The sequence below is a fragment of the Homarus americanus genome, unplaced genomic scaffold (assembly GCF_018991925.1).
Source record: "Homarus americanus isolate GMGI-L3 unplaced genomic scaffold, GMGI_Hamer_2.0 scaffold37032, whole genome shotgun sequence".
In the NCBI taxonomy this organism is placed as follows: Eukaryota; Metazoa; Arthropoda; class Malacostraca; order Decapoda; family Nephropidae; genus Homarus; species Homarus americanus.
In genome coordinates this window covers 1,899,866-1,924,371 of record NW_024731852.1, presented here as the reverse complement: position 1 = coordinate 1,924,371, position 24,506 = coordinate 1,899,866, and the positions used below count along the sequence as shown (strand labels likewise).

Genomic DNA, 24,506 nt, shown 5'->3' with positions numbered 1-24,506 from the left:
GGGCATGACTGTGGAAAAATTAATCTCTTCCTGACACGACCAACATTACCTTGTGTGTGTTCTTGTCTGCTTCCTTCAAATTCCATACTTTGCTCTGTTCTTGATCCATTCTCCACTATCTCCTTTCTGTTATTTCCATTATTATTACCACCCACACACGTTTTTTGTCCTAGATGTTTTTGTCTCTTCTCCTCTCTCACTTCTTTGCTTTCGCTGTCCTCTTGCCAGCTTGTCTCCCTCATTCTTTTAGAAATTTCTTTCTTATTCACTACCTCTTGTTGTAGCTGTATTTTCTCACTTTCGAACTTCCCTTGTGCTTCATCACTCGTATTAGACTCATCACTACTCAACTCAAGGTCTTCAAGAACTTCGTCCAATACTATCTTTTCTTTACTCTTCCATGTAGAGTTCTAAAGCGAAAATTCACTTTCCATGGGGCAATGTTGACATCCCACAACACCCAGCCAGGAGTGATGGGACCCCGAGCAGTAAGTTCCCAACACCAAAGTTGCTTGACGATACTTATCTTATCCTCAGGTCCTTATACACAAGTAGGTAAGTCTATATATCCTTCAGATAATATAATAGGCTCGAAAACATCCCAAATTTGGGAGCTAGCGCTCACAGCTGTGTTTACCAGACCAAAAAAATGGCCACTCCGTCGTACGTCGAGTAGGTCGTAAGTCGAGGAGTAGCTGTATTTAACTGGTGATAACAGAAAAAGTTATTTCTTTAGTGTTTTGTTTTTGTGTTTTAATGTTTTGTCTGTGAGTCGGTTCTCGTCTTCAACGTTTAGGTCACGAAGGAGGCTTAAATATATCTAGAAAAAAAGTTTTTGCTCCTGTGTAAATATCATAATAAATTTGCACTGTCCTCTGATTGGTCACAGCAGAAAGATTTAAATAATAAATCCCGCAAAATTGTGCCTCTCTCCCGGCAGCACGATAAGAATCCGTCGAGATCGTCGCAGTTTCGTTCTGCGTCGGTCGCGTCCACGAAATGTAAACACTATTGGACGCGTACGAAACCGGGTATGCCGATTCGGTTTTTGTTGGTCCATCGCAAGAAGTTAGGTAGTTTAGATTAGGTTAGGTAGGGTTTTCAATGTTGTTTTTTAACCCTTCATGTTGAAAGTCTAACTCACTTTGGAAGATTCATTGTTTTTGTTAGTGTAAGGAAATTAAGATCATATTTATTTATTAGAAAAAATCCAAATAAAAACTGGTAAAATTATCGTTTTGGCCGTGCAGCTATTTTCCGAAGGTCATAAAAGTTGAAAATACATCAAAAACCGTTGGAACAAGATTATTTCAACCTAATCTAACCTATTTGAGTAATCAGTTTCTCCATGTGGTACTAAACAAACAAGTGCCTTTATTATAAGTGTACGAAGATGTTATTTGACCACGATTCTGGGCCAAATAACCGTCGGCCATTTGACCGGGACCTGCGGGGATCGTATAGGATTGTAGTCGGGATGGTTGGGGGCATTAAACAAGTCATTACATTATGGTATTATTTAATTGTATAATTTCTGTTGACAAAAGGATTTAGTTTTATTTTAGATCTCTGTCAAATAAGCGGCGGATATTGTGCCGAGTACCGGTCAAATAATCCCTGCCTATAATATAATAGTTTTACAGTGTTGTGTATTATATAGCTATTGGTCACATTTCCAGGAAGCTTCAAGGACCAACAACACACCTCGGTACGACAAGTCGAGACTCGACCGTACAGACCCGTCCGGTCTCGCACACGACGCCGTTAACGGCAAACGGAGAAACGCCGCTGGGAGGTAATACCGACGTCGTCACTTCACGTCGTGTCATTGGGCGTACGAGCCGAGTGTATTAGAGTACAGGTTGTACCTCTCTAGTCCGGCATTCTGTGATCCGGAACGATTTTAGTTTGTCCAATAGGTAGATAGGCAGCTTTTTTTTTTTTTTTTAATCTTGATTATTATTATTATTATTATTACAGGAGTATTAAATTTTTGCCCCTCAGGCCCCAATGTGGGTCAGTGACCTATGCCCGGGTGGGCTAATCCCCGTAAAAAAACAACAACAACGACAAAGCCGGGGGAAATTAAGGTTTGTTTACATCCGGCAGCTCTCTCTCTGTGCTTGTCTATACAGAGTACAACATTTAACCCTTCAATATATATTCTAGCAGTAAATAAGTGTTGCTTTCATATTCTTAAGTAGAGTAACGACGACATGTTTTCACGTGTGCGCACTTACATACGCGCAGTTTCACATTTTTTTTACCATTGATGGTTAGCTACTTATATTGTTCCATTTATTAACATTAAATAACATTACTTCAAACAAGCATATTAATTTTTTTACATTAATTTTACTACAGCTACAATCAGGGTCTTATTTTCTTCAGTTTTATATGTAGAACCAATCTGTCACCGGTTTTGTAAGCTTTAACAAAAACAATGCCGGCAGCCGTCTCGTCTCGTCGCGTGTTTTAATATTACACGTATTAGTAATAAATTGTACTGTTAATTTTGCACACAAACATTAATTCAATAAAAACAAATTCAGAAACATTAATTAAAATATATATGAACAGTAAATAAGTGTTGCTTTCACATTCTTACATAAAGTAATGACGATACGTTTTCACGCGTGCGCACTCGCGTACGCGATCTCTGTTTTTCTTTACCATTATCGTTAGCTACTTCTATTGTTCCATTTATTAACATTACTTAAAAGAACCATATTAATTTTTCTACAGCTACAACCAGGGTCTTATTTTCTTCAGTTTTATACGTAGAACCAGTCAGTCACTGGTTTTGTAATCGACGAAAACGGTGCCGTCTCATTTCCTCGCGTTTTAATATTGAGCATATTATTAATGAATTGTATTGCTCATTTTGCACACACTAACATTAATTCAATCCAAAAGACTTTCAGTAATAAATAATAATGAATCTTTCGTACATAAGAGAAATAACGCCGTTTACACGATCGTGCACGTCGTCCGAACGTCGGCGGGCCATTCAAACCCGTCGAAATTTGAGTTTCCGCCGTCAAAAGTTTTAAATGTGTCGGGTTTTTTTTGTGCGTTCAAATAGAAAACGTCGAATTAAAAACTCGCGAAATTTGAGAAGGTACTGTACGACATTTAACCCTTCAATATGTCTTCAAAGAGACCACGAAGCAGAGAAAGTGGTGCTAGTGCTTCCAAGTGTAAACAGAAGTCACTATCTGTCCAGGAAGAGGGCGAATTTCCACGGTCGGGAAATTTCCGGCGTCCGGCACCGGTCGGGTCCCGTGGTTGCCGGACCGGAGAGGTACAACCTGTTCTTGTATTTCAGTACACTTGTACAGTAATCCTATAAAAGTGGGCATTTATGTAAATGTTTGTGCGTAAAGTCGCGTCCCATTGGCGTCGGCGGTACGCGACACTTCCAAAATCTGGCCCAGATTCACGTTTTTCATCCCATACCCAATTTTGAATGTGTGTTTATTTCGTGTTTCTTTAAAGTACAGTACAGTATATTAATAACTTTAAGTTTCGTTTTCAAAACATAATGTCATTGTTTATTAATTATGATACTCTATAAATGCTGTGGTACTCTAAATACTTTTTTCTACTTATATGAATCAGTTGAGTTGAGTAAACTTGTATTTGCATAGTTTTGAAGAAGACTACAGGACATAGTTTAAATTTTTACATATCAACAGTAATATTTTCAGGCACTTTCTCCATCACTGCCTACAGTGGACCTGATGTGAACTAGAATGAAGTTGGCTGGACATAAAGTTTACTGGACCTCAAGTAGTCTGTGGTATTGTATTTAATATTATTGTGGTACTTTGAATGTTAGGAAAGTTCTACAGGCATTCCCCAGTTTATAAGAGTACTGTGTCTTATAAAAACCTATGGTAAATCGAATCACTATTCCTATAGACTCGCATTATAAAAGCCAAGATACTTTTCTACAACGAAAACAGTTCCCCCCAAATTATGTACGGTCCCCCAAAAAGTATCGATTGAATTTTCTAGCGGTAAAATTTGAAACTCTAGATGAAATACTTTGCTGTGATCCCCAGTGCATCAGCATAAGTTGGTACAGGTACATCCGGTCACTATATGAGCAATAGCCGTAGACGGCGGGTAGCGAGGGAGTCGTCCTCGTGTGACATACGACCGTACGGTATATGCTTTACTATAACAAGAAATTCATTGAGCTATATTAATGTATGTATCGTGCCGGTTAGAAGCGAGGCCCCAACCGAGGATTACAATAATATCGGAATATACATTAAACGGAAGAGTTTTGGAACGTCACGAGCTAGACCGAGACGGACCTCGGGGCATACGTTTCGCCACCGCGTCGTAGTGACGGTTTTATTCGTACCGAGATGCACAATGTAGTCGTCGACGACACGTCTGATTTTTGAGGAGTGACGGAGCAAATAGTAGTTGATATTAGAGTGAACAGGTACAGCAATATACAATATATTGGTCTAAATGGGATCTGCCAAATATTATCGATACGTAAATGGCGTCGGTTTAACGTCAAAATAAGATTTTAATCGGCGCGTCGCCCGTCGTTTAGCGGCGGGTAACCCATCGCGATGCCCGAGGGTTCGCTCGCCCCATTGTGCCGAGTTATTCGAGCGTTGCGCGTACCCTCGTCGCGAAGGCTAATAATAGCGCCTCTCTCCCCGTTGTGTCTTTCCGATAATTCCTCGGTTCATTTGACGTACGATCCCGGTAATGACCGGCTCGGCGTCCGTTTACGACACGCAATCCAAATTCGCGCTACGTGCGATGCGAATCCTCGGAGGATTTGCATCTTTCAAAAACACATACAGTCGTGCGCCGGTTAACATCCGATAGCATATACAGTCGGCCCTTAACATTCGCCGGGGTTAGGTAACAGAGATACCCGTGAATGTTAAAAATCCGTGTACTATTGCTACCCCCCCCCCCTAAAAAATCCCTGGCCCCCCATGTCCTTATTTACCGTATATACCTGTGTGTAGTTTGAGTTTTTAAGACCAAATTATTTGGCAAAAATTGGGGGTCGACCTCTAAACGGGTAATAGTTTCGTTAGGTTGAAAAATATTTACCAGTAACTACCAGTAAACAATGGAAACGATGCACCAACACACCACCAGCTGTGAGTGTCGGTACAGTTGCCAGGGCAGATCTCTTGCGAGCCCAAAGTAGCCAAATCCATGGTATGGTAGCACAGGACGATGTAAAACAAAGTATTCATTTATTAAAGTTAATTTATAGATACTGGACATAAATTTTTGTTCATTACATTTGAAACATCAATCTTTGTTAATTAAATTTGAAACAAGAAAACTACGATACTGGATTTTCATTAAAATATTACATCACAAGTATATTTTACCTTAACTGTGACTGAATGAATATATTCTCGGAAATAAATATGGAAATGTAATATTTTTGCTGGAATGACGTACATATTATAGTGGGAAGTGGGATAAAATCATGAGGAAAGACTTTCGCTTTCTTTCGTTGTTCAAAATATTTTACCGTAATCGCTTTTCGAATGATTTTCAGTTAAAAAACTGTTGTACTCGTACTGTATTACAATAATATTCTATCCTGTCATTAGCCTTATAATCCCACAACTGAAAACCATTCGAAAAGCGATTACGGTAACATCTTTTGAACGAAAGAAAGCGAAAGTCATTGCTTTCGTCACTTTCCACTGTAATACGTACATCATTTCAGCAAAAATATTACATTTCCATCTTCTCAGAAATAAATGGTAGTTTTGTTGAAAGCTAATGTACAGGATTTAACATTAAAATGCAAAAATAGCTATAAAAACAATTAATACACCCGTAATGTACTGGCTGGCATCTCCACTCGTCCCTGCTCCCGCCAGTCACCACTCCTCCCCGCTCTATCCCTCCGCCTCCTCCACATCGTCATTACTGTTGTATTACAATAATATTCTATCCTAATTGACTTGAATAAATACTACGATACCATATATCTGAATATTTTCATTAAAATCAATCCAAATCATTTTCCTTGCCATCGTCTGCAGCACCAAACAGCTTCTCCCAGTCCTTTCCTTGAACAGGGCTAGAGGGTACGTGTTTTTCGAATCGTTTTCAATTAAAAAAATGTTACATCACACGTATATTTTACCTAAACTGCGCCTGAATGTATATATTCTTGGAAATAAATAGTAATTTTGCTGAAATGTGATGTAATATTTTAATGAAAATCCAGTATCGTAGTTTTTTCTTGTTTCAAATTTAATTAACAAAGATTGATGCTTCAAATGTAATGAACAAAAATTTATGTCCAGTATCTACGAGTTAACTTTAATAAATGAATACTTTGTTTTACATCGTCCTGTGCTACCATACCATGGATTTGGCTACTTTGGGCTCGCAAGAGATCTGCCCTGGCAACTGTACCGACACTCACAGCTGGTGGTGTGTTGGTGCATCGTTTCCATTGTTTACTGGTAGTTACTGGTAAATATTTTTCAACCTAACGAAACTATTACCCGTTTAGAGGTCGACCCCCAATTTTTGCCAAATAATTTGGTCTTAAAAACTCGAACTACACACAGGTATATACGGTAAATAAGGACATGGGGGGGCCAGGGATTGTTTTTTGGGGGGGGGGGGGTAGCAATAGTACACGGATTTTTAACATTCACGGGTATCTCTGTTACCTAACCCCCGCGAATGTTAAGGGCCGACTGTACTTCAATTACTTCAATGTACAGAATATTCCTCTGGCGGGGCAATCCGCGTATTTGCGAATCCGTGAATGCTAAACCCGCGTATGTGAAAGGCCGACCGTACGTCCGTGCCCCCCCCTCGAAAAAACACTTCCGTGATGCCTGCTGGACCACCACTCCAAGACCCCCCTGATGGAGACACGACGATCCTTCCCGTACTGGCTAGATGTTATGTGTTAAAGGAATATCATTCCTTAGGCTTTAGTAAGCATTTTCCTCCAGGTGTAATGTTAACCTACATCTATTGAGGATAAAATCTTTCACCTACAAATTGACAATAACACATTTGCTGTAATCGGACATATCTAGTTGCCTCAACAATTGCAACCCTAGTTGCAATTTGAAATTCTGTGTCATTACTGAGGAATAACGAAGTCTCTGGTGCACTGCACTCTAAGATTAAGAGAAAATGGACTCGGGCATCCCGAAGGGAGAGAAAACGGACTTCCACGACGGGAGACTCGAGCACTAACACGTGCCACTCATACCGAGAGACTTGACAAGTTTTACCGACCATTAGTTATGTACGTTATCTAGTGAATTTAGTCAATATTGTACAGTATAAGTATACTGCAATTACAGCGGTCCCTCGGTTAACAATGGACCCGAGTGCAAACCCGTACTGTACGTGTACTAAACGATTACGGTACTTAAATTGTTATGTCTATGGCAAATATAGATTGTTTACACAGATATTCAAATACTATCTTACAAGTTACATTCACCCAGGTCGTTTGGGTGGCAAATTATGAGAAGAGCTTAGTCACTCTTAAGTAATGATAAATATACACTCAGGCCTTCAGTGCCAACTGTCAAATCTTATCTCAAATAAATAAAGACACTGTCACCTCACTTCCCCCCCTCCCCCTTCTTCCCACGCTCGCTGGCTACCTCCCTCCTTGTGTTCCCAGACAAAACATTGGTGATAACTTTATGCTTTAAGGTGTTTATTTTATATAATATCTCAGACTAAAGTTAGGGGATTACAATTTGCATAGCTGGAATCCTTGCAAGACAGCCAATAATTTGAATATAAACATTATATATATTTTGTTGAAGATATAAAAATTGTAGTACATTTTATAATATAAAGTTTTTCAGCTGTATTTTTGGGTAGATTTATATCAATTTCTTCATTTATTTTCATCCATTTACATGCACACACCACAATAAAAGAAACGTAAAAGAAATAAACGACGTCGGTGCAAAGCCGGAGCGTTCTTGTACTAATTTGATTACGGTACAAAAATTGTTATGTCCAGTGCAAATTACAGCATGTTTATATTCAAATTAATCAGTATGTTACAAGAATCCCAGCAATGTTAATTATATTGTACCAGGTCATTTCACTAGCATTTTAAAATGAGAGAAGCTCAGTAGGACTGTTAAATAAACTCAGAGAGACCTTCGGCTCAAACTGTCAAACATCTCCTCTTAACTCTCTCCCCCAGCCAGGGTTTTAGGCTTACAGTTTTTATCTTACATAATATTTCAGACTAAAGTTAGGAGATTATAATTTGCATTGCTGGAATCCTTGCAAGACAGCCAATAATTTGAATGTAAACGTCATATATTTTGCTCGAGAGATAAAAATTTTTGTACGTTAGTGTACAGTACTGTAGTACATTTTATAATATAAAGTTTTTCAACTGTATTTTTTGGGTAAATTTACATCAATTTCTTCATTTATTTTCATCCATTTACATGCACACACCATACTAAAAGAAGTAATTGACCTTAGTGCAAAGCTGGAGTTTTGTTGTACTAATTTGATTTGGGTACTAAAATTGTTATGTCTAGTGGAAATTATAGCATGTTTATATACAAATTTATCAGTATGTTACAAGAATCCCAACAATGTTAATTATATTCACCCGGGTCATTTCCCGGCCGGGAAAAAACGCGCCACTGACCCGGGCGCCAACCGTCGGTGTCGCCGGGCTTTATCTTAAATAATATCACAGACAAAAGTTAGGAGAATTTAATTTGCATCGCTAAAATCGTTACAAGACGGCTAATAATTTTAACATAAACGTTGTATATTTTGCACAAGAGATAAAAATTTGTAGCCCTTTGTAATAAAATTAGTTACAACTAAAATTTGTATGTGAACTATAGCATGTTTATATTCAAAGTAATCACAATTTTATAAGAATTCCAGCAATGTTAATTATATTCTTCCAAGTCAGTTTAGTGATATTTCATAAGAGAAAAACTGAAAGTCACTGTTAAGGACAGATAAATAAATAAGCTCTAGACCTTGGCATCAACTGTCAAACCGATAACCCTCCTCCCCATCTTGCCGCGAATCCGATCACGAGTAAACGGGCCATTTCGCGTCTCATAATTTTAGCCGCGTCGATTTACGAGCGTCCGTTTTAACGCGATACTACAAGAACGATGTTTTGTAGGAGATGGGCCGAGGTGCATTTGGGTATATTGGGTCTTTTTAGTATTTTGTGTTAGTCTCGAGTACCAAAGTAAATTGTTCCATTGAAACCACTTTAATTGAGTCCGAATTTGGTTTAAAGCTATTAGCTCTCTAGGAATGCGCCTCGCGTCACATCGACGTCGTACCGCACGTGCGTCGGTCACCGACGCGTACGCGGGACCGGTAACAATTTTACGTAAACGCGTCGACGACGTAATATTCGACAATGCCGTCGGGTCGTCGACGTCGGCGTGCCGTTTCTTCGTTTAGTAAATAGTCGCGGCGATTTTTGTCGCGCGCGTGTCCGTCGACGACCGCTCTCTCGTGTCCGTCCGCGGATGCGGGCCCGCTCGAGATTCGGCCCGTATTGCGCAGTCGTACGGTCCGTCGTCGTTTGCGAGAAGTACTCGTTTACGTAGTCTCGCGTGCAGTATATTGCATTTTCTAGCAATAGACTAGTTACGATCGTAGATTAGTTCCATCACGTAGGGTATCGTCTCACCGTCGGCCCGGGACACACCTCCGGCCACTCGACACTCTGCTTACCGGTACACGATACAAATTAAAAATTATCAACACGATATTTTATGAGGGCATTATGATTGATTTATAATACCCTATGCAGTGGTTGTATAGATGTAGTGCAGTATAATTATTAAATGCAGGCAGCATTCACATCACAAACTTAACCCACAGAAGAAGTCGCCTCGGGCAACGGCAGCAGTCGGCAGCGGAAGCGCGATCCGGGAGACGGACACGAAGAACGACCGTAGATCGTCGCTCCGTCACCGCTCCGGAGACGGGTCGGCGAGTGCCGCTCTCCGACGCGAGACGATCGTCGAGAATAACCTACGTGTTTTTCTATTTTTATGGATGCTATTTTAAGGATAACTAAAGCTCAGTCAATGGTTATTTTAGCTTAAGGTCATATTATACGTGTATTTGTAATGTACAGTATTTCATTTAGTAAGAATGCTAAAACTTGCCCGACGGTCGACCCCCAAAACAACTGCGGCGACCCGCTCCGGCACTCGAGAAGACGGAAGCTCCGAGTACACGACGTTAAAGATTAACGGATAGTTTGACGACTATACCACCCCTTCGTCCACATAGCACCCCTTCCTCTTCCATTCATCTACCACCGCTTCTTCCCTCCGTCTACCATCGCTTCCTCCCTCCACCTACCACCCCTTGTTCCCTCTACCTACCATCGCTTCCTCCCTCCACTTACCTCCAGCTAAATCTATCCCTCCCTCCACTTACCACTCTTCCTTTCCTCATCTATTATCTTTCCCTTCCACCCCTCTATCCCACCATCTGTCCCTCCTCCCTTTCTTCACGTACCACTCTTCCTTTCCTTATCTATTATCCTTCCCTTCCACCCCTCTATCCCTTCCCTCCACATACCACCTTTCTCTCCTACCACCTGTCGTTCCTTTTTTGTGTTTTATTTAATAAGTTTTATAGTATATGATGGCCACCTTATTAATAATGTAACATTTTGTGTGATTACAATTACACTACACACACTTAGTCGAAGTGACCAGTTATTAGTGTTGATATTAATGGGATAAATATTAGATAAGTTTATTGGAGTTTGCTATAAAATATGTGACTATAATTATAAATTGTGAGTGTGAAGAAGGGTTTATAAGTTGTTTATATGTCAATTAGAGGAACAAATAATTTGCTAACCACACCCTAGTCCTTCAATGGAAAACGCATCGAAATGTGCAGGGTCGAGAATCGGCGAACGCATTCGGCGGGAGAATAAATGCGGCGACACGCGTAGAATGCTCGTACGCCACTCTCGGGCACGTACGTTTCCATTTACTAAAGTTAGGTGGGTTTGTTTGGGTGGCGTGGGACCCAGAGGGCATCGGCAGGCGGTCGCGTCCGGCGGTTGCCGTGCGAGAAATTGGGAGGACGGGCTTTCACGTTGCAGAAATTAAGGAACGGCATCTTCCGGCGGAACCACAGCCCTCGATTAAAGGAACACTCGGGTTTGACGCCCACGGACCGAGCGCGCGGCTCCTCCGCCATACATTTCGTCGTCGGTAACAAGAGTAGTCGATTGAAGTCCCCTCTTTTGCCTGGGTGGATGTGTCTGTGCTAACCGTTTTAGGCAAGTGAATGTTTGGTACAGCAGATTTGGGGATTCATTGTAGGGTAGACTTGCCATACAGTGCAGTGTTTTAATTGGTATTATATTGCGGCGATCGGCGAGCACGGAGACCGAAGCCTCACTCGACCGTGTCTCGGGTTTGGTCCGAGGCCACACGTAGTCATCGTCGAGGGTACAGTCCGGAACGCCGTTCGACGTAACGTCTCGTCGAAATTCCGGAGCGGTCTTCTCGTCGCGTGGCGCGCCGGAGGTCGACGCGACGACGTTCCCGGAGGGGTCGTCGTCGGGTATTCGACGTGCATCCGCGAGGGCCCACGAGACTCCCCGAGGCCACTCGACCCCCGGAGTAGAACGAGGGCACGCGTCGAATCGGCGAACCGTCGAAAGTGCGCAAGAAATGAGATCGCGTAAATGACGGCAGATTAATTTCGTCTACGCTCGTACGTATAAAAGTGCAAAATAAATAAATAATACGTATTTTTTTTATGGGAATTAGCCCACCCGGGCACGGGTCACCGACCCACATCGGGGCGAAAATGTAATAATAATAATAATTGTTGAAGTTACAGTGTTCATTTTTGGTGGCCATCAACGAAATATGATGCGAGAGGCTCGGACGACGACGCTCTCTCCGGTATATTTTCGGGACCGTCCGTAAAAACGAAACAAAAACACACGTGCGCATTCAAAGTGGCGCTTTATTCCACAAGTAAAGTAAAACATATTGACATAAATATGGGGTAATCTAGTTTATATGTAACAATAATACTGAAGAACCTTAAAGAAATACAAAATGGAAAAAAAAATCAAAAGTGAGGAACAATATATTTGTTGTGTTGTCAATAGTAAGAGAAACAATCGAGACCCTGCAATCGCGTGTTAACGAGGCGGAAAGTCAGACGAGCGATCCGGGACTCGGTCACAATTTTAGGGATGCCACGTAGCAGGAAGATCTACCACAGACGACACATTACGCTTCCAATATTGTCCGCGGAGGTGGTATCTCCCCGTTTGGTGGCTGTCTAAGTATGTAAGATTTTCCAATGGAAAGTGTATGTTTGGCAAATGTATCCATGTCTTTAGAGAATGTACTCAGATATTTGGGTTAGTTGTCAAGGGTTCATGTATAATTTGCATGCCTAATTGACTATGTATATTTTTTAACTTTAATTTTTCATTTGCAGTCACCCGACGGGAGTCAGAAACGTCATTTTTGTGCGGACCGGCGACTCGACGGACCCCGGCCGAGGACGCCGCTCGAACCGCGGGAGTCGCGGGTAAGATTCTCGGACGACGCCGTATTGTAATGTTTATATCGCAGTGTACGGTATTTACTTAATGGTTCTTCGAAGAATAGGAATGCGCATGTGGCGTGCCTCGGCGTCTCCGTAGGAATTGCGTAGAGTAAGTGGAAGGTTTTTAAGGGAGACGAGAATTTATTAAGCGGCGCGTCGTCGACGAAATATCGAAGGAAGTTTTGACCGGTCACCGAGAGGAAATAAGACAGGAATTTACGAGTAAAAGAGTAGAACGTAAAGATAACGAGGGAGAAACGAAAATGCGACCGACGATGAGACTCGGGTGCCATGGAAAATGCGTAGAGGGAAGAGGGACGGACATTACAAGTGTTATAATGAGAGATATAGAATTGAAGGTGTCATATCTGGTCTAAAAGTGTTGGATACAATATGAAAAGTATTATTAAAAAATGGGAGTTTAACCCATAAGCCAAGGGTTAGGGTGCTGCTGGCACTTCCCCCTCCCTTCCTATTGGGATAAATCGAGAAACAAGATGAATTCTCCCCACCCCCTCCTCCAAAAAGGGGAGACCAGATGGACGTTGTGGAACGTCACCTGGGTGTAAGGGTTAAGAATGTAGTAGCTTGTAATGGAGGATGAGGTATATGTATTTATGTCCTATGTTTTATACTGTATTGCAAGTAGGCGTTATTGTATGCACATTGCGGGTCATAATAGGAACGCGGCACGCCGGAGGCGGGTACACGGGACGATCCCTTAGAACAGAAGCCGAAAGTTCGTGGCGTGGGTATATCCACTTCCCTTAAAAGTGTAATTAGGGATCCTCCTCAGACACACTGCACCATTTGAACGCAGACGTAAGATTATCCTCATCGCCGTACACGTCCCGAGGAGACGAGGCGTATCGAGTTTACGCGGATGCATACGAGATATTTCCTTTCGAGTACGGGTAGTTCTGCTATAACGCGATAGTTGTGTTCTTGTAAAACATCGTGTTATAGAAATTCGTGTAATAGAAATGACAGGGCTTATGGAGAAAATAGGGTTAGGTGCAGATTACTCCAAATCGAAAAAAATTTCGTAGTACAGTCTAAATGAATGTTACATTCATATCTAATATTGAAATCATACAGTAAATGTTACACTTTACCTTGAAAAAATATGAATATAACTTGTTGGGGGAGAAGATTGATGTTGAGGCTGAGGAGTCATGAAACATCAAGCTTTTCTTCAAGCGTTATAGCCTTTCTTTTACGATCACCACCGGAAATGCGATCACCAGAGTGCTTCCCAGAGATATTCTTCTTTTCCATAGTCACAAAATTGGAGAAACAGTAATCAGAAATCACCGAGGACACTTAAAAACTTCACACGTGTTTCAAACAAAGTGTGGAGTAAACAGAGCGCGCGGGTCTAAAACGCTATGTATTTTGTTTTTCTCTTATTTAAAATTTTACATTTTACATATACTGTAGAGGTATACTGTATACATAAATATTACATAAATTATTTCTGCAATTCTTCACAAACAAAACACATAAATCAATTGAACGTGCGATGTCGAACGTGAACTGCATAACCCCGCGCCAAGCCACAGCACTGTACTGTACAGTACAATTTAAGCGCTACGTATTTAGTTTATCTTTTATTTAAATTTTGACAATTTACCTATATATATATAAGTAAATTGTAATTTACATATTATTCATATTATGCTAGAGCGCCCACAAAACATAAGAAACGTTTGAGTCCCCCAGTAGAGATGTCCGTTCTCTATCCACTCCAGGATGTGTTAGTCCTCCGTTTTCTTTTTGTGTACTCGCAGGTTGATAAGGGAATTTGAATTTATTTGTGTATTTATTTATTTGTAATATATTGTAATATATTAAATATGCTGCAAGTATTTTCTTTAATTTATATACTTTTTTCTCGAAAAAGGGAGGCTACCATTATACCCGGTAATGTACATTTATGGCGATCGTTAAGGACCAAACTCCGAATCCATGACGTGACTTCTGTTCATCATTTATGTCCTAAATTTACCAATGTAGGTAGTTTCAAGAATTAATGCAGTCATTTACCGAATATTCTTTGCCAAAAAATAAATTTCAAATGAATTATTTATAGGAGATAAGTATTACGATCAGTAAATATACAGATATGCATTACCGACCACCTCCGAACACAAGGACGGCTAAAAATAGGCACAGACGGTCACAGTCAAGGTCACTTTCCCTTTCTTGTCACTGTAGGACCTTGTGAGTGGTTTACTGTATACATAAATATTACATAAATTATTTCTGCAATTCTTCACAAACAAAACACACAAATCAATTGAATATGCGATGTCGAACGTGAACTGTAAACACCGTGTGTGATGTAAAGAGAGCGCGGGTGTAAAACGTTATGTAATTTGATTGTCTCTTTTATTTAAAATGTTATAATTTACTTATAATATATAGGTATACTGTATACATAAATATTACATACATTATTTCTGCAATTGTTCACAAACAAAATACATAACTCAATTGAACATGCGATGTCGAACGTGAACCGAAGCCATAACAACCGTTCGAGTGGAATCGCGTCGGAGCAAACGAGTTCGCGTTTTACAAATGTCGTTCCTCAATTCATAAATCGCGTCAGAGCAAATTTGCGTCGTCAAAACACGAGTTATAGCAGAACTCACCGTATAGTTTTTGGTTCGCTGCCAACACGTTTATCCTCGTACCGGATCTCCGTCGTCGCTTATTTTTACGCGACATCTGCGGAAGTTCCGTTCGCTAGACGTTCACAGACGTAAACGGTACGACCTCGAGAGCACGACGTACATTCGGTCGTAAAGTACACCGGTCCGGATCGAGTGGACTTTCCCAATCGTCTTATAGATTTCTCGAGTTCTTGGGAATGGTACGAATATGTACAATTAATATTATGTTATGTATAGGTATATTGTATGTTTTTGATAATCGTTAAGTATTCGAGGCGGCGGCGGCGACGTTCGGCATCGGCGGCAAAGCGACGGCACGCCGCACCGACGGGCGGAGGAGCGTCGAGTTTGATTTTGTATTAGGCGACGGGGTCGCGGGTATTTACGGAGATACGGCAGAGCGCGACGTCGGCGCCCGCGTACGGCACGAGCGGGAGGAGTAATTTGCGCGGGACGTAATTGTGGGGTAGTCGAGTATTGCAGTGGGTATGCCTGTGTGTTTTAGTTGGCAATAGTGCGTAGATATGTTTGTGTGGGGTGAGTGTGTATAGGTATACTGTAGAAAGAATGAACTTAGATGAAGTTTGTTTGGGAATTAGTATAATTTGTAATAGTAGATAATTGTCGATATATTTTGACAGTAATTTGTCCGTTTCAGTTGCGGAGGAGCGCGCCGATACGAGTCGGAGACGGCTCGTACAGTCGGCGCGCGAGAGCGGTCCGGACGAAGACATTCGGGAACCGACGACGAAGACGCTCGTCAACTGCGGACGAAGATGCCGGTCGACGCGCGAGGAAGATGCTCCGGAACACGGGAAGAACACCACGCTCCCGAGTGCGGGAAGACACTCGTCGACGCAGAAGGAGAAACGCATCGATGTCTTCGGGCCGGTGCGATTGTTTTAAAGACGATTTAACGTGTCAAATGAATGCACGTGTCGTTTGTAACGATTGTTATAATGTTTGTAGTATTGTTTTTAGAGACCGACTCTGCGAAGACGGAGGAAGTCGATACTTGTCGAGAATGAATTTATTGAAGATGTTGCCTGTGATCACTAGGTGTTTGCACTAATTTTGGGAGAAGATTACGATCGTAGAACGTCACGGAATGCGGCGCGCACGTCATTTGTGGCGGGACGCATCCATAAATAACGGCAGCGTAAATACGAGATAACGCGGCGGCGGCTGGGACGCGCGCCTTCTGAAAGTAAAAGAACGGGGGAGATCGGACCGACACGGATGGTGTTGTCGAGGTAACCGATAAGAATGGAGAAATGATGACTATTTGGTGGGTTTTTTAGGACAGAGAGAGTAGTTATATATTAGTGAAGATATAAAGTAAAAGGTGATAAGGATGGTGATGGGGGACAACGAATGATATATTTTGTAGGGTATTAAAGTAATTGACGCGCTAGTGCCGAGTCGGCGTAATTGTGAGAAACGGATGCGACGGGGATTTTGAAGAAGTCGCGCGGTAGAGGAATTGCGGGGAAATTGGCGGAAGCGACGATCGCAATAACCTTTAGATGCGGGACGGGCGACGACGAATTTAGTAAATGGCGGTTTAGGAAAGGGTCGTACGTAAAGCGGCGGGCGCGTGCGGATACGGACGACGGTGGATCGGGGTCCGTTTACGGGACGGGAAAGAGGACCGACGGAGACGAGGCGGCGCACAAACGAAAGTCTCCTAGGTACTGCCTGGAAGTACGGCAGTAGTTACGGAAGTATACCCGCGAGATGCGTAAAGAATGATTTGGAAGTAGAGTTAGCTAAGAGTCGCGTGTTTGAAATGGCGGGAAGGTTTGATAGGTGTATTAGTTTTATGTAATTGTGGCAGTGCGTTTGAGAGCGGGGGGGGGTACCTATTTTGAGACCGCGACATCTACCGGTAAGGAAATATGCGATGCAGCAGTAATATATTTTTGGTTAATAGTAGTTTCATATATTTGGCATGAATTTATACTCGTTCACCCGTACTCCGTGTTGTTCCACTCGCGTTAAGGTGTTTATTGTGAAGGCGTTTGTATAATAATAAAATTTGGCGGACGAGTAGGATAAGCGGAAGGGGAAGGAATACGAGCACAATGTTTAATTTGTAAGCCCTCCCTTTGTTGTCTTTTCCCTCTGTTGTCTTTTCCCTCTGTCTCCCCGTCGTCGTCCTCCTTTTTGGACGCGTTCCTCGTTTCTCTGTTTGTCGTGCGGTTTCTTCTCCCTCCGTTTTATTGTGACTCCCTTCGTTTTTCTCCCCCCTACCTGCTTCTGTCCGTCGTCGTCGTTGTCTTCCTGTTTCCTTGTTTTACTCCTCCTCTTTGCCTTTTGTCTTCCTCGTTTCATTGTTTATTGTTTTGCTTGTTCTCCCTCTGTTCCTCCTCCTCCTCTGTTTGATTGTGATTCCCTTCTTGTTTCTCACCCTCCCATTGCTCTTGACCCTGTTGTTACTCCCGTTTGTTTGTTGCTTTCTTTTCCCTTTGTTGGTTGTTTTTGTGTCCTTGTATACGTTTGTTGTTACTAATTGAATTTGTGGTTGTATTACTGCTGCTGTGTGTATGTTGGATTGTATTTATTTGTGTTGTTATAAATATGTTGAGTGTGAATTAGATATATTCTGTTGATATTTGACTAAATTTTGTTGTTAAGAAGAGGAGGAGTTCTATTTAGATTTGGAAAGTAATTGTCATCGAGGACGAGAACGAACGTACCGTCTGTAGTTTGAATACGCGGTGGCGTCGGGTTTGGGCAGTTATATATCGGGAAATAGTCGAAGAGTGTAAGTTAATGTTGTGGACTTGTGAAATTGATGAGGATGAAATTGTTTATTGTGGAATAGTTATTGGTTTTAATTTGAAGGGTGTCAATTGCGCACCGGGAATATTTTGTCGGGAGTTTAGCGTCGTCGGAATCGACCGGAACGGCCGCAATAAATCGCGGGAGTCGCGGAGTTATTTTTTGTCGTTATAGATCCGTTCGCGGAGTCGTAAAAAATGTGGCGTCGTCGACGAAAGTCAATCGTCCGCGGATCGGTCGTCTTCGAATCGACGGAAGTTAAGCGCGGACTCGCAATACAGTTTGACGTGCAATTCGTCGCGTCCGTTTTATTGCAGTCGAGTTACGTGTAGACTTTGAATATTTGTAGACTTGTATATGTTTGTTTGTAATTGATTGAAGTTATTTGTAGTTTGAAAAATGTTTTGACTTGTTGTTGTTTGATTATAGTATAGTCATTTGTGCAGTTTGAATCTATTTTGGTTTGTGGATTTGGAAAATGTGTTGCATGTATGTGGACTTTGAATAAGTGAGATATTTTGTGGATTTAGTATATTTTTCATGTCTGTGGACCGAAATGTCGTACCTCTCTAGTCGGGCAACCTCGGGACCGGACCGGTGCCGGACCGTGGAAATTCACCCTTTTCCTGGATAGATAGTGACTTGTGCTTAAGCTTGGAAGCACTAGCACCACTTTCTCTGCATCACGGTCTCTTTGAAGACATATTGAAGGGTTAAAAGTCGTATAGTAGCTTGTCAAATTTTGAGAGTTTTTAATTCTTAACGTATTTTATTGGAACACGCCAAAAAATAAATGAATAGAAATTTTGACGGCTGAAACTGGAATTTCGACGGGTTCGAACGGCCCGCCAACGTCGAGACGACGGGCACAGTCGCGTAAAGAGCGTCATTTCTCTCACGTAGAAAAGATTCATTATTGTTTATTACTGAATGTCTTTTTTTATTGAATTACTGTTTAGGTGTGGAAAATGAGCAATACAATTCATTAATAATACGTAGAATATTAAAACACACGAGGAAATGACACGGTATTGTTTTCGTCGATTACAAGATCAGCGATTGACTGGTTCTACATATAAAACAGAAGAAAATAAGATCTTGGCTGTAGCTGTAGTAAAATTACTATGGTTGTTTTAAGTAATGTTATTTAATGTTAATAAATGGAACAATAGAAGTAGCTAACGATAACGGTAAGGAAAAAAAGAGATCGCGCGTGTAAGTGGGCATGCGAACACGTGAAAAGATATCGTCATTACTTTACGTAAGAATATGAAAGCAACACTTACTGTTCATATAAAATTTAATTGATGTTTGTGAATTTGTTTTTATTGAATTAATGTTTGTGTGTGCAAAATTAACAATACAATTTATTAATAATACGTGGAATATCAGAGGAGACGAGTCGGCTGCCGGCATCGTTTATGTTAAAGCTCACAAAACCAGTGACTGATGGGTTGTACATATAAAACTGAAGAAAATAAGACCCTGATTTTAGGTGCAGTAAAATTAATGTAAAAAAATTAATATGCTCCTTTGAAGTACGTGTAATGTTATTTAATGTTAATAAATGGAACAATATAAGTAGTTAACCATTAATGGTAAAAAAAAAAAGTGAGACTGCGCATACGTAAGTGCGCACACGTGAAAAGATATCGTCATTACTCTACATAAGAATATGAAAGCAACACTTATTTATTGTTGATATATATTGAAGGGTTAAATGTTGTACTTTATAGACAAAGAGAGAGAGAGAGAGAGAGTAGCTGAAGTGCTGGATGTAAACAAACCTTAATTTCCTGGTTTTTTGTTTTTTTAGGGCGATTAGTCCACCCGGGCATAAGTCACTGACCCACGTTGGGGGCGTGAGGGGCAAAAATTTAATATTTCTGTTATAATAATGATAATTCCCAAGAAAAAAAAAAACCTGCCTATATACCTGTTGGAGAAAATGAAATTGTTCCGGACCACGGCAGTTTGCGGAGCACAGAATGCCGGACTAGAGAGGTACAACCTGTAGTTGTTTGTGGAGTTGAAATTTTTAACTTTTGTGGACTTTGAATAATTGATAATGTTTGTCGACTTTGAATTTGTTTTGCCTTTTGTGGACCGGGTATATGTTTGGCGTGTGCGCGGACCGGGAAATTTACGCGTCGGGTCCGAGGACCGGCAATAATTATCGACGCACGCGAACTCGGAATAACGTATTACGCCGGTGGAATCGGACTACTTTTTTATCCTTTGTGGACTTTGAATAATTTTGTATCTTGTGTGGAATTGGAATATTTGTTATCCTTTGAAAATGTCTCATTGTTTGTGTATTTTGAACAATTGTCAATTTCTGTGGACTTTGAATAATTAATGATGTTTGTGGACTTTGAATATGTTGTATATTTTGTGGAATTTGAATAATTTATTGTTTGTGTACTTGGAATAATGTTCAATTTATGTGGAATTTGAATAATTAATGATGTTTGTGGACTTTGAATATTTTGTATATTTTGTGGAATTTGAATAATGTTCAATTTATGTGGACTTTGAATAATTAATGATGTTTGTGGATATTTGAATATTTGGTTATGTTGTGTGGACTTTGCATGTTTTGTATCCTTTGTGGACTTTGAATAATGTATTGTTTGTGTACTTTGAATAATGTTCAATGTATGTGGACTTTGAATAATGTATAATGATTGTGGACTTTGAATAAATTATAATGTATGTGGACTTATTATTTTATCGTTTGTGGACTTTGAATAATTGTCAATGTAGACTGAGTATTTTTGTCATGTTGTGTGGACTTAGAATAATTTGTATCCTTTGTGGACTTGTAATAATTTTCAATGTATGTGGACTTGGAATAATTTCTGATGTTTGTGGACTTAGTATTATTTTAGCCTTTGTGTATTTTGAATGTATGTGTACTTGGTATGTTTTTCATGTTTATGGACTTGTTATTATTTTATTGTTTGTGGACTTTGAATATTTTGTATCCTTTGTGGATATAGAAAATATTTTATCGTTTGTGGCTCGGTATTAATTTATTACGTCTGTGGACTCGGAATAATTTTGTATCGCGTGTGGACTTTGAAAATTTTTCATTGTTTGTGGACTTGGATAAATGTTCATATGTTGTGGACTTAATATTTTTTCATTGTTTGTGGAGTTAGTATTATTTTATCTTGTGTGGACTTGTAATAATTTTCAATGTGTGTGGACTTAGAATAATTGTCATTGTTTGTGGACTTATTATATTTTTCATGTTTGTGGACTTTGTATTATTTTATCCTTTGTGGACCTTAGAAATTTTGGCATTCCTTGTGTACTTGGAAATATTGTCATTGTGGATTTAGAAACATTTCATGTTGTGGAGTTAGTATTATTTTATTCTGTGGACTTGTAATAATTTTCAATGTATGTGGACTTGGTATATTTTTCATCATTTGTGGACTTTGAAATATTGTTAGTTTGTGGACTTATTTTTTTTCCTCTTGTGGAATTGGAATAATTTATGTTTGTGGATTTCTTAAATTTGTTCATCTTTTATGGACTTAGAAAATTTTCATGGTGTGTGGACTTAATTTTTTCCCTGTGTTGTGGACTTAGAATAATTTTCATGTGTGGAATTGGTTTTTTTTCATGTCATGGACTTAGAAAAGTTTTCATCTTTTGTGGACTTAGAAAAATTTTCATGGTGTGGACTTCGTATTTTTTGTTGTTGTGTGGACTAAGTATTTTTTGCTGTGTTGTGGACTTAGAATAATTTTCATGTGTGGACTTGGTTTTTTTCATGTCATGTGGACTTATAAACTTTTTATGGTGTGTGGACTTATTATTTTCCCTGTGTTGTGGACTTAGAATAATTTTCATGTGTGGAATTTGTTTGTTTCATGTTATGTGGACTTAGAAAATTTTTCATATTTTGTGGACTTAGAAAAATTTTCATGGTGTGTGGACTTATATTTTTGTTGTTGTTGTGTGGACTTAGTATTTTTTTGTTGTGTGGACTAAGTATTTTTTTGTTGTGTGGACTTAGTATTTTGTTGTTGTGTTGTGGACTTAGAATAATTTTCATGTGGACTTGGTTTTTTCCCTGTGTTGTGATTAGAAAATTTTTTATCCTTTGTGGACTTAGAAATTTTTTCGTGGTGTGTGGAATTAGTTTTTTTTTCATGTCATGTGGACTTATAAAATTTTTATGGTGTGTGGACTTAGTTTTTTCCATGTGTTGTGGACTTAGAAATTTTTATGTTCTTTGTGGACTCTGTATATTTATCATGTATGTGGACATAGAAATATTTTCAGCATAATAAAAGAAAGCATATAATCAATGTGTTTATTTTTCATAAGTTAACATACAGCCATATTGGATTTTTAAAACAAAAGTATGATGTTGTAAAAAACGGGATCACATAGACAGGTGGTGTCATAGAAAATGGGAGTTTTGGAGCCGAGGAAAATTTCCCATTTTCTTTGATGGTTTCCCATTTTCTTAAGTTGAACAGAAAACGGGATTTTTTTCAAAGTCGCTATCTTTTTAAGATAGGTTCTGGCAGCCCGTTTTTTATTATATAAGTTATTTAGAGTGTTTATTGAGCAACAAAAATGATTTTTCAACTGAAAGAAAGTAGTTATTCCAAATTAGTTTTAAGTTAGTATTTTAATGTTTTGTTTGCAAACAGACGTTAACCATATTGTCAATACTGACAATAGGTTTAGTCGTAAAGCTCTCTCGACACAGATATCGTGTCTATGGACTATTGTCGTGTGATAGATCGACAATGTCCAAGCTTTTGTTTGCAAACAAACATCAAAACACCAACTCACAACCAATGAGGAATAACTACTCTCTTTCAGTTGAAAAATCACCTTTGTTGCTCAATAAACACTCTAAACAACACCACATGTGTTCCCGTGTACCTGTAAGAAAACGGAGAAACAAAAACAGCATTAAAATTCACACAATAATACAAGTCAAATTATTCAACACATTAACTAATCTCAATATCAATGATGCAATTCAACATCTTTACTTTACTTTACATATAATCATATTACATCAACTAAACTCAATGATGCATTTCAACATCTTTACTTTACTTTACATATAACCATATTACATCAACTAAACTCAATGATGCATTTAAACATCTTTACTTTACTTTACTTATAATCATATTACATTAACTAATAACAATTTTCACACATTACCTTCATCTTCTCGTGTCGCTCCACTTCTTCTGGTGCCTAATCACTTGTCATCATCTTCTTCTACCTTATCTGTCACTCAAAATGCACATCAGGCAATAAAGAAAACACAAAATTCAACTCAAATACATATATTCTATACACTTGGCAATATAATACAGTACAGTACATCATCTTCATAGGGACAACACCTATGCATTCACAGAACATCATCTCCTCAGCTCCATACACCCCAGTCACTGGAACACGGCTACAAGTTCACAGGACATCTTCTCGGCTCCATTCACAGGGACGACGGCTAGAAATTCACGGGACATCTTCTCGGCTCCAGTCAGAGACGACAGCCATACATTCACTGGACATCATCTTCTCGGCTCCATACACCCCAGTCACTAGGACCACGGCTATTAGGTTCACAGGACATCTTCTCGACTACATACACACCGGTCACAAGAACAACGGCTACAAGTTCACAGGACATCTTCTCGGCTCCATACACCCCAGTCACTGGGACCACGGCTATTAGATTCACAAGACATCTTCTCGGCTCCAGTCACAGGGACGGCAGCTAGAAGTTCACGGGACATCTTCTCGGCTCCAGTCACAGAAAAGACACCTATACATTCACTGGACACCATCTTCTCGGCTCCATACACCCCGGTCAATAGGACGACGGCTATACGTTCACAGGACGCCTTCTTCTCAGATCCAGTCACATGGACGACGGCTATACCTTCACAGGACATCATCTTCTCGGCTCCTTACAACAACATGACCAAAGAGACTTCACCCCGTCACTTCAATCTGAAACCGACAAAACACAACAATGGACGTCAACTCGTAATGGCCTTTTCTATCAAATGCATTATACCTACAAGGCAGTACACCCATCGGCTTCGTCGCACTCGGGAAACTCTTCGTGGTGCTCTTCTTATATTACCTACAATATACACTTCACAGCCACACTTCTAGGCAAACTATCAATTCCCATTGCTCAAATAATTCACCCACAAAAACACTATCTCTTGATGTGGAGCAACCACCGCGGTTATTCCCCACTCCGTCGTCGACGTGCCTCTTCCTTTCTTCGCGGCGCATCCTCTTCCTAACCGCCGAGGTAAATGCACAATACTTGGTCGTCTCCTTCCTTACTCTTACCACGAGGAACATACCCAACACCACTCGCTCCACTGAAAAAACAAACATATCCATAATAAACACCATTCC

General features: G+C 40.1%; 1 protein-coding gene across 1 annotated transcript; it reads left to right on the top strand.

The window, feature by feature from the left end:
* Nucleotides 1-3,755: 3,755 nt before the first annotated feature.
* LOC121867927 lies at nucleotides 3,756-17,819 on the top strand. Its single transcript, XM_042368072.1, has 3 exons — nucleotides 3,756-3,802; nucleotides 12,505-12,597; nucleotides 15,952-17,819. The coding sequence occupies exons 1-3, from the start codon at nucleotides 3,756-3,758 to the stop codon at nucleotides 16,208-16,210; spliced, it is 399 nt and encodes a 132-aa protein (XP_042224006.1). The 3' UTR covers nucleotides 16,211-17,819.
* The last annotated feature ends 6,687 nt before the right edge of the window (nucleotides 17,820-24,506 follow it).

Bases quoted from the DNA above. Each gene is read 5' to 3' on its own strand.
- LOC121867927 (XM_042368072.1), top strand. From the start codon at position 3,756: ATGAAGTTGGCTGGACATAAAGTTTACTGGACCTCAAGTAGTCTGTG. The intron at 3,803-12,504 runs GTATTGTATTTA...TTTCATTTGCAG, and splicing joins TGGACCTCAAGTAGTCTGTG to TCACCCGACGGGAGTCAGAA. The intron at 12,598-15,951 runs GTAAGATTCTCG...TGTCCGTTTCAG, and splicing joins TCGAACCGCGGGAGTCGCGG to TTGCGGAGGAGCGCGCCGAT.